Source organism: Sitodiplosis mosellana, unplaced genomic scaffold (assembly GCF_009176505.1).
Source record: "Sitodiplosis mosellana isolate CC-2019 unplaced genomic scaffold, AAFC_SMos_1.0 Smas_scaffold_6226, whole genome shotgun sequence".
Taxonomy (NCBI): Eukaryota; Metazoa; Arthropoda; class Insecta; order Diptera; family Cecidomyiidae; genus Sitodiplosis; species Sitodiplosis mosellana.
The window spans coordinates 12,619,245-12,630,787 of NW_022601467.1; the positions used below are offsets into that span (position 1 = coordinate 12,619,245).

Sequence of the window (11,543 nt, forward strand, 5' to 3'; positions counted from 1 at the left end):
TAATCACATCTTAATCATGATTAAGAATTTACTTAATCATGATTAAGATGTGATTAACGAAATGATTGTGTAGAATTAATTAATCATTAGACGCCATAAATGCAGAAATGTTGAAAATGATTCCCATTTTCCACAATCATTTCGTTAATCACATCTTAAACATGATTAAGAATTTACTTAATTAAGTTGTCACAGTTAATCACGGTGACATCGTGATTAAGACAACAACTTAATCATTATCGATGATTAATTAATCAATTGCACAATCACTTAATCATGATTAATAGCGATTAAGTGATTAAGTGTCATCTTAATCACCCGAAAAATGATTTTGCAAGTGATTAAGTAATCGCAAAACGCCCACCTGTAATGCTGCTGCAGTGCTTTTCCGCCACATCGGCTGACGTACTTTTTTCACTCGCAATTTTTCTGTATTTCGCTTTCTTTCTCTCTCTCTCTCTCTCTCTCGTTCATCAAACGGAAATACATCCACAGTGCTATACATATTTATAATTTACTCGCTGCTTGATCTTCTTTCGTGATTTACTCTGACTGAAGGTATAATATTTAAAATTTATACGCAGCATGTACCATGATTTCGTTTTTTTTTGTTGGTGTGTCGCTCGTTGTCACTCGATGCCGATTCGAAAGTTGTTCAACTTCAAATGCAAATATGTCGTTTCACAGCCAACTACCATAAATATTTTTTGTCGCTTTTTTTCTCTTGCATTATAGATCGTTGTATGGTCCGCAATCCATAAATAAAACATGAACTGTAATTTCCTGTACTTGAATGAGCTGCAGTTTTCACGAAACTTTTTCATTTCATCATATTTTTGCTCTGTATTAACTCACAATTGCACTATGGTGACGATATTAAAGTCAACTTATTTAAGTTTCTTGATGAAAACTTTTGAAATTTCAATGTGGAATCATTTGAAATGCAACACTGCCCGACCGAAGAACAAAAAATACGGCCAAAACTATTTGTGAATAATAGTGTGCGAAACGTTAAGTATTTAGGACTTTTCTCAGATGAATTCATTAAAATTGAAGGTGACAGTCAAAAGTGCTATGCAAACCATCATTGATTTTATAATTTCTTTGAAGAGTCCCATGCAGCATCGTATTCATTGGATTTTCATCACCACACCACTTTTCGAGTTGCGATGCTTTTTACATAAATTAATGGATATTCTGCGCTTCGTTGGTGGGGATGAAAGTTTTAAATATGATACCGTCGTAAAAACTGCTATCGTGTAGCATACACGATCAAAATAGAATGTTTGTCACCATCAGAATATTGGATATATTATTTCATGTAATAAATATGGGCGAATACAGAGAAACCGCAAAATTTCATTAAATTAAGAGGACCGAGAGTGAATCAGGTGCATCAATGCGAATCCCACAAGCAATATTGATCGTGCGTGCTGATGATTCACAATTCAGTATTGTGTTGTTAAACGATCCATTCGATTAACACAGGATTTGTATGTCAGTGAAACCGCGCGATGTGAGAATGCATGATCCCGACCGACCACATATCATTTGCCACAATATTATTACGTATTAATTATCGGGTGAATGTCTGTATTCATTTCAACAAAGCAACGTTTTATGTTTTTATCGGTTTTATTATAAAAAGGACATCCTCCCATGTGAATTGGGCTCATTTGTTGCACACTCTTCCTTTTTTTTCATTTTGTCAGCGTATGCGTTTCTCGTTTTCGGCTGGCCCATTTTGCTGGTAGCTGTTTTTGTTATGCGTGATTATTAATTGGTTTTTTGGTTGTTGGTTGTGCACATTTCGCCACGTTTTCGCTCTCTGGCCCGACAGCAGAAAAAAAAATTAACTGCTTTCGCTGCTAAATTTAAAATGCCAAAAGCGCAATCCGGACCAATGAAATATAGCATAATATCAAATTTTGTAATAAAAGCAATCGGCTAAAATGCTTTTGAGCACGGGCTAATTCGTGTTGAAAAGAGTTCTTGATTTGAAATGGCGCAAGAAATAAAAAGCAGCTACAAAACGAAAATGGATACAGCAACGGACAGAGAATGCACTCTCGACAGACCGAAAATTATTGCCTTAATATTGGCTTTAATGATTCGTCTTAAATGGCTGGATGAGACCATTAATGATCCATTCAATCAATATACGAAAAATCGAATGAAATACCAGCGAACGTGGTGTAAGCATTCACTGAAATTGATTTAATGTTCGAGGTTTGCCACATTTTCCCAGTTTAATTTTCGTTTACTCCCATTCTCCCATACTCTCTCACACAAACACAAACACAAACTCCCACACTCTCGAATGTATCACTGAATCAAATTTATTTACGTAATAAAAGAAGATTTACAATCAATTTCTTTTATTGTTTTGCAGATAAGAGCCGAATATAACGAAGAACGGTTGCACTATGCTGCTGGTATTGCCATAAACAAAAGCAGTAGATAGACACGGACCGAACACACGGTCGGCATACAACACAAAAAAGGCGACAACGATCTACAATTTAATTCAGGAACGAGAAAAAAAATCAGTCGATACAGCGAAAAATAGCAAATAATCACATTGGAAGAGAGTGCAAAAGCAAAAGCGCAGCTACAACATGAACATTTTACAAATAAGCAAATTTCACTTTACTACGACAATTGCCACGGTTTCGAACACATCACCGTTCCATTAACGTGTATTGATGACGTGGTGAGCGAACGAGGCCAGCCAAACTGATAATGAAAAACAAACAGCTGAGTGAATTGTGTTGAAACACCTTTTAGTTCTCTTCTCTCCGTTTTTATTTTGTTTTTTTTTCGTTTTTTTGTTTTTTGACACGTCAAATATTTGTCGTGGGACGTGGGGGGAGAATATATAAATTATATCGAAATCAATTGATGCACTGTTGTTACGGAAATACATCGGGGAACCGGGCTATCGACGCACTCAACCATTGAGTAGAGTACATGGTGAAGGTAGTGATAAACACACGAATACATACACATACATTCACCGGAGCTGTATAAAAAGAGGGAAAAAGAAGCAGCAGCCAGCATTTCGTTGGACATTTTGTGTGTTTTATTTTCATTTTTATTCCTTTCTTTTCCATTCCGATATTGGAAATCATTGCTTGTGAGCTGTGTAACGGCATGGGGGCGTAAACACTGCCCCTAGCCATTATTTATCTATCTGTATGGAGCATTTAAAATTTGACGAAATAGGATCACAAGCAGCCAACCTTACGATTGCCTCATTGTCGCAGGTAACAAGAGAACTGTCGACACAGTCGTCGTCGTCGTCGTCGTTGTTGCCATCGTTTGGCACAAGTACTGCCACTGTTCCATCAGCTTCGTCCGCCTCCGAGCCTGGAACATCGTTGCCACCATTGCAGGCGGTTGTAATAAGCATCATTTTGCTCGTTGTAATCTTTGTTACGGCCGTCGGTAATATTCTAGTATGTATCGCTGTTTGTATGGTACGAAAGCTCCGCAGACCCTGCAATTATCTCCTGGTATCGCTAGCTGTATCGGATCTATGTGTCGCAATATTGGTGAGTATCAGCCATCGACCGTTATTCGCAAGATGGTGATTGTCGTGAAATATGTTCATTGCGTTCGATCGTTTCATTCTATTTTTTTCTCGCATTGCATCGTGCTATGCCACAACGTTTTAGGCAAATGTACATACTATTTTCACTTGACATTTTTTTTTCTTGGGCCAGGAGAATGTTAATTATCATTTTGTGTTTTACGATTTTTTCTCTCTCTTTTTTCCATTCCATTTATTCGGTTGACTCAGGTGATGCCACCAGCGTTGCTGTACGAAGTGCTGGGCGAATGGAATTTTGGAACGGTGTTCTGCGATTTATGGGTGTCATTCGACCAGTTGGCATGTACGGCGTCCATATTGAATCTGTGCGCGATATCACTCGATCGATACTGGGCAATAACGAAACCGCTCGAGTACGGTGTCAAGCGAACACCAAGACGAATGATGCTATGCGTGGCATTGGTTTGGTTGGGCGCCGCTTGCATCTCACTTCCACCGCTCTTAATTCTCGGCAACGAACATTATAACGAAAACGGCGAACCGATTTGCTTAGTGTGCCAGAATTTTGGCTATCAAATTTATGCAACATTAGGATCATTTTATATTCCGTTAGCAGTCATGCTGTTCGTGTACTATCAAATATTCCGTGCGGCACGGCGAATCGTTTTGGATGAGAAACGTGCACAGACCCGACTCGAAAACACAATGAATGGCGGCACCAAAGAGAAACCAATCGAAACTAGCAGCGGCACAATTATCGGTTCACCACATCAAAAGAAATTACGGTTTCAATTAGCTAAAGAGCGTAAAGCATCAACCACATTAGGAATAATTATGTCCGCGTTTACGATATGTTGGTTGCCGTTTTTTTTGTTAGCTTTAGTTCGTCCATTTCTCGGTGAGGGTAAAGACGAAGATCCGGCTGTGCCGAGTTATCTACATTCACTATTTTTATGGTTAGGTTATGCAAACTCTCTACTAAATCCAGTAATCTATGCGACCTTGAATCGTGACTTCCGTAAACCGTTCCAAGAAATTTTATACTTTCGATGCTCCAGTTTGAATTTAATGATGCGCGAAGATTTCTATCACAGTCAATACGGTGAGCCCACATCACAACGTGTCGTGGTCGGTGGTGAAGGGCACGGTGCACGTGAAAGCTTTCTTTGAAATTTAAAGATGTAGAGGGTTCTTCGTTTCGAGCGCCCCACGATTCGAATGGCAAACCGATAGAGGTGACGGTGATGCATCACACCATACATCCCTAGCTATTCATACCATGTACATTCGTTTCGCACACGGACTCGGCCATTCACTGCTGCTGCAGCAACAGCAGCAGCTGAAACAACAACAACATCAACACTAAAAAGAAAATACACGAAAACCCTCTTCAACTTTCTTTGAGAAAAAAAAAGAAAAACTCAAGCAATCGATTCGAAATCAAATTTTATCTAGTAAAACAGAAGCCATCTACATTTCGATAAACACTCAGAAAAAAAGAAGAAAAAAAAACTTTGCAATCGCATACACTTCGATCATGATTTTGTGTATAGTAATAAAACGTGTTCTATGGTGATAAACATTTAGTTCAATTCTCGGGCAAAAGGAATGAACGTTTGTCCGGAAGAGAGTATCCCACAAATTCAAGTGCATTTGAAAAGAGAATGACAGTGAACACAGTGTGCTCTGTATGGCAACGCCATCGATTACCCGAAGCCGTACTGTTGCATTCGAACAGAATTAGAAATTGTAGAAAACAAAATTGTTGACAAATTATGCACAGATGCATTACGATTCAGTCGGCATGCCGCCGATGTGACGTTGATTCTGTGAGCTAAAACAAACCAATTTAAATTGGTCAAAAAATAACCGCATCCAAGTTTTCGAGCATGTGATTTTGAAGCGATTTGTTTCACACAGTATGTAAACACACACGAAGAGAGAAATCGTGAAACTTCGATGCGACAAATGTAGAAAGTTGTATACTCGACACGAGGGAAATCACATGAAAATAATCACAGAGAATTTGCTAATATAGATATACGTATAAAATAAAAGAAATAAAAAAAAGTATTATAAACAAAAACACAACTGTAATTAAAGTGTGTGTGAAAAATCTATGTCCTAGGTAGTTCAGTGAAAAATGTTGAAAGTAATTGTGATTTGTTATTATGACTAAGATCGAAACAAAAGAAACAAAAAGAAAACGGCAGATGTTCTACGTGCAAAAGTACCATTTATCGATAAAGTTATCCATTTGCAAAGATATTTATTTAAATTACCTATTGGCCGGGGGCAAACGTATGTTTAGATTAAATTGTAAACGGCACTACGGTACGATACAGTTCAGTTGAGTTCATTAGTTTTTGCGTAAATTTTATCGATTCTTTGTTACCATTTACAGTTAAAATGTCATATATTTCTTCTGATTTCCAATTAATGTCAAAAATAGTTGATTACGTTGATTTTGGAATGTGGATCAAATTTAATGTATGACACAGAAGAATAAGCCACAACTCATTTCAATTCATTCTTGGACGATATAACTTATTTTAATGGTTTTTGTCAAATCATCAATTGGTTCATTGAATCATTTGATTGATTATTCGTTTGAAAGAGGAAAAAAATTTATCCGGAGCCATTTTTTGTTGCTAGCATACCATACTTGAAACCAATCATGATTGGAAGCAAATATTGAAACAATTGACACAAGCGCCAATTTCCAGAGATGTATTGAAAAGCATAAGAGAAAAACGAATAGTGCACATTCAAAACATGCAATAGCACAATGTCGTTGGAAATGGATGATCGGTATATTTAAAGACGATTCCTTGTTGGATGAGAGTGTTCAAATGCATCTATTTGAACAACCTAATGCAGTGCAGCATCATGTGTCGTCACTACCACATCATTATTGAAATAAATTATCTCACACTTTAGACATATGAACACGGCTCTTTTAGTTGAACAGAACTAAAAAAAAAATTCCTATCTGAAAATGTTACAAACGGAAAAGCGAATATGTATACATGCAACGTATAAATAGTAAATGTACTTTCTAAATAAGTTGAAAAGATTGAAATTTGTCAACTAACCACAGTGAGATTGAGTGAGTGTTTGAATAGCTCAGATGTACACACAATTTTGGATTCGTACGTAAATGAGCAATAAATTTATTCATCCAGAACGAATGAAGTTCACTCTTTTCGGAATGGATGATATTATAGTTGTTACGGTTGCAAGAAAACATTGACTGACCAGTGGCAAACCAGGAATAGCGTATCATTCATTCATTTATATTGCCAAAAAATGACATTTGGAGTGAGATGTGCGAACAAAATGTGTAACATATGGAAAGTGCCACAATACATTTCAAATGTAAGTCATTTGACACATAGCAGTCAATGCCATCTCAATTCCAATTAATTCACTTCTAATCATTGTATTTTTCGGCAACTTTTTTCAAACGTGTATGGCTTTACTAGAATATAATCAACTTTACGACGACGCTAACAGCTTCTCTGTGGGCCGTTACTACGTATTGATGTTTTGCAGTGGTTACTCCATGCATTTGCCAAAATACTATGATTTTTGTACTCTCTTCTACGATGTGTGTGTGTGTGCAGAGAAGTTGCTAGTGTCGCCGTAAAGTTGATTATATTCCACTCAAGCCACACACGATTGAAAAAAGTTGCTCGAAATATTCGATGATTCAATGAGTTGGATCATAGATGTCATTGGCTATCTTTTGGTATTCCGGCATAATATTTATGATGTGTAATTGCATCTGGGCAATGAACACTTTTCTCTGTCGACTGATGACGTTTTCGACCAGATTCTATCACAAGCAAACACAACGTGAATGAAAGGCATCAATGTACATACAAAATGAGATGGGAAATGTTTCAAGTGATGGGTACTATTTTTAGAAACAAAATGCCCCAGATTGCTAATGACTTTTTTTCGTGAAAAATCAAAGTTTACATGCGAATTGCATTCCAAAACGGTGAAAGTGCATGCGGCTAAAAACCAAAGGCTACTCAACAAAATCCGTCGCACAGAAAGCAGTTGTGCAGCCGTGCTGTTTGCACATTAGACTTTTTCGCATACACATCGTTCGTTCATCGTGTTTCCTATGTGCCGAACGCTCTATAGTAATTTATTCCATCACTGTAGCCATGCTTCGTATGGAACTCGGCTTTGAGCGTTCGGCGCATACATACACGCATACACGCGTTTGTCTGTGTGCTGATTTCGTTTGTATGAAACACGATGAACGATGATATATATGCGAAAAAGTCCGATGTGCAAACAGCACGGCTGCACAACTACTTTCTGTACGACGGATTTTCTTGAGTATACATATTTATCTGCATCATGAAAACATTTCCCAGGAATGAGAGAAAATCGTCATCGAATTCGAATTTCCGGCAGCTAAATCACGATAATCGGCTACTGAATCATTTGCCTACATTATATTTATATAATAAACATATATTTTATGAAATGACAAAAAAATAATTGCATATTTTAAAGAAAATAATTCCAAATTTATGAAACAAAAATAAAATAAAAACTTATCAGTGTATATATAATTCAAAATAAGAACAAAAACCAAAAAAAAATGGATTAGGAAAATTGCGTCACACGTATTGTGTCATGATAAACTATTTAAACGACTTTGATTTTCACTATGATTAAAATAGCGTTTGATAAGAAAAATCAAAACGAATTTGTGGAAAACTACGTGAAATTCGATTTTGTCTAACCGAAGACGGAGAAAAATTGTCGTTTTAGAGGTGAAAAAAACAAAATCAACCAAACAAACACATATTTTACAGGGATGCCACTTAAAGTGAAAAGAATTAGCAAATCATTGATTTGTCAGACACGAATTAGATAGAGAATGTGACCGATAAAATATTTCAGTTGAATTGTTATAACTGGTAAATTCTTTTATGATGAAAAAAAAACAGAAGATGAGAAAAAAAAACTATTTATCGCATTTGTTTTCGTATTGAAAGTGTTTTGTAAAGTTACAGTTTTAAATTTCCGTTGTAGCCTTCACCCTATTTTAACCATACTATTCGATATATGGGTTGTACAAGATATTGACAACAAAAAAACAAACTATCACAGATCATCAAATATGTAGTATCGAGAAAATGAACATGCGTGTGAATGCAATGGATGCGATTTAGAGCGATCATGCGTTAACAGCAGCATAATGATGAGAAGAAAAACAAATCCGCATAAATATCTATAAATAAAATAGTATGGAGTAAGTTTTCATTGAACAGTGAAAAGAATCACTACAAATGAACGATGGATTTCACAAGCAAAGAGCACACACATATACAAACAAATAAGGCAAATGCTAAAAAAAGCATCATGATTCAAAGAAGAAGAAGGAAACATTCTAGAATAAGTGGATTGATAAGGTACGTTAATGAAATGCAAATAAATAACCAAAAATAAAAACAAAGCCAAATCTAACGAACTCTCATTAAACGAAACTGTATGCATCAATCCAAGAGAAAGGAAGAAAGGAGAAAAACTAATGATAGGCATAATTAGAAGTATATTTATTTGGTATTTTGAATTAGCTAATGGTTGAAACGATTTCAATACGTTTTATTTTCAGGTTCATTACTTGATCCATTCAAAGTTCTTTCAATGACCACCATGTGAATCAATCAAAATAAACTGTTTTTGAGAAAGAAAGAAAAAAACAAAATTCAAGAAAATTCCAAATGATTGGATTTCCTTTCGTTTGGTGGGTGTGTGTAAATAAAAATGGGATTCGAGGCAACAATCACCCACGCAAAAGAAAAATTAATCCAAACGTCACTCACGCTGCTCCATCATATTGCAATTAATTGAATGAATGCCAACCTAATTGAAATATTTCCAGTTCATTTGATCTGCTAAGAGTACGATTTCATTATTGACTTTGTACCACAGACCGAACAAAAATAAATATCGATTTGAAGTGTTGAATGCCAGTCACGCGGTTCTTTAAAGCTTCCCACTTCTATTCAGAAGAGTCTCACATTCGATGCTCAATGTTTTAATGAATGAATCAAATCCAGTAAAGTCAGGTGGAATATTCAACTCTTATACAGAGTTAATGCAGCGAATCCTTCGCAAATTATAAAGTCATTTATTTATCTTTCTATTCACTTTTTCTCTATCACTCCACCCTTCAATAATAAGTAGAAAACTAATTCATTTTTATCAGCATTCATTCCAAATCCGAGTGCAAACTGAAGCATGACCGTGTAGTATCAGTGACTGCATGCGCACAGTAGATAAGAACGAAAAAAAAGAGAAACGTTATGCAGCTAAACGAGTAAACTGAAAAGAAATACAAATCTGAATGGATTTTTTTCTCTCACCGTGAAATTGATTCCAGCTTCCATTTTTCATTCTGCTTCCGATCGTGGGTAACGTAATTTCAATTTGTCGAGATGGAGCAGAGAAGGAAGAGAGCTGGAGACAGAGTCAGGATGGAAAAGAGAGAGAGAGAGAGAGAGAGAGAGAGAGAGAGAGAGAAAAGAGAAACCAATGAAAGTGAATTGTGAAAATGAAAAAGAAAATCGAGAGATAACAATGGATATCGTGGGAAAAAATCGCATCGAGCGAAGGACGTGAATGAAAGATAACCGACATAACAGTATAACATCCATTTATGAAGGAGTAATAATCCAATATCTGCGTTTTTTTGCAACCGATTTTGATTTTATTTGAAACCATTTTCTCACATATTTCTCGCTCGCCAATGCATTCTTCAGTTTCGTCTTGTTCGAATTTGCACTGTACGGGTGCCACACAAATTTCCTATCGCTTCCGTTCGTCTCCGTTTCATTGAACTCCGATCGTTCTCTCTTTCACACGATGCATTCGCCATTGCAATGCAAACCTTTTGCATTTCACTACACACGCACCAAGCAACAGCCACTGCTGAGCGAATATTGCGAACGTGCTTGATGTTGTACCCATCGTGTTTTCAGTGCGCTATAAGTATTTGATGTATGCAGAATAGCGCGCACCAATGAATAATAAAGATATAAAATAAAATCAAATCAAATCAAATCGAAACGAATAACCGCCATGCATCCCATGCTAAACCCAAACGATACAACAAGAAAAATATTTTCTAAAGAAATTCAGTGTTGCAACACTTGCGAATATTTCATGGTAATTGCAAAATAAAGACGTAACGTTGTAAAACTCCTAGCAAATTGGTTGAGCATAATTTCGATGAAATTGTTTTGCATCATGCTGCGCCAAGTGAATGATCTGCAGCATGTAAAAATATCGCGTTATGAATGTAAACAAGGCTCCCCGACGACAATTTTTTTTTCTCCTCTTCACTTTCTCTTTCCGCAATGGCGATGAGAAAACACGACACCAGCTCAAGCGCTTCGATAGAGAAATAAGAATTGCCATTCAATGACTGCAACTGTTTCGATGACGTCCAATCGAGAGAGAAAACAGAGATAATAAATTCCCTTCCAACAATCGACCATCAAAATCAAACAACGTCTATCAGTTGGTAATCACGAACGCCACACTAAATGTACTGCAAACGCTATTACACATTTATGTGACAAGAAAAGGAATCGAGAGCGAGAGCGAGAGAGAACAAAGAAAAAAGGCAACAAGAACAAGAGCAACGGCAAAAAGAAGGAGAGAGAATAAGCGAGTGAGACATAACTTGAATTTATGTGCGTTCTTTGCTCGTGCCACAATTTTTAGTCGGTGTTGCTGGAGTGGATGTGCATCGGATAGTAAATATGAAGCGGCAGTCCCACAGTAACAATCCAGAACGAGCTACACAGTTACAGTTTCAGTTTCACTTCCAATACAAAGTGTAGTGCCAGTTACAATGTATGTTTTTCAATTTTATGCCATACATGTATGCCTTTCAAGTGTGTTCGGTGTGTGTGTGTGTGTGTGTGTGTGTGTGTGTGTGTGTGTGTGTGTG

General features: G+C 36.7%; 1 protein-coding gene across 15 annotated transcripts in view; it reads left to right on the top strand.

Annotated features, from left to right (window-relative positions):
• Positions 1-10,152, top strand: part of LOC129577783 (5-hydroxytryptamine receptor 1) — a 112,100-nt gene extending 101,948 nt beyond the window's left edge. For all 15 annotated transcript variants that reach the window (XM_055465357.1, XM_055465361.1, XM_055465358.1 and 12 more), the window contains 2 exons: positions 2,393-3,554; positions 3,803-10,152. In XM_055465357.1, the coding sequence (XP_055321332.1) occupies positions 3,198-3,554; positions 3,803-4,723 (1,278 nt within the window). In that variant the 5' untranslated portion in view covers positions 2,393-3,197 and the 3' untranslated portion in view covers positions 4,724-10,152. The remainder of the gene's footprint in view (positions 1-2,392; positions 3,555-3,802) is intronic.
• The last annotated feature ends 1,391 nt before the right edge of the window (positions 10,153-11,543 follow it).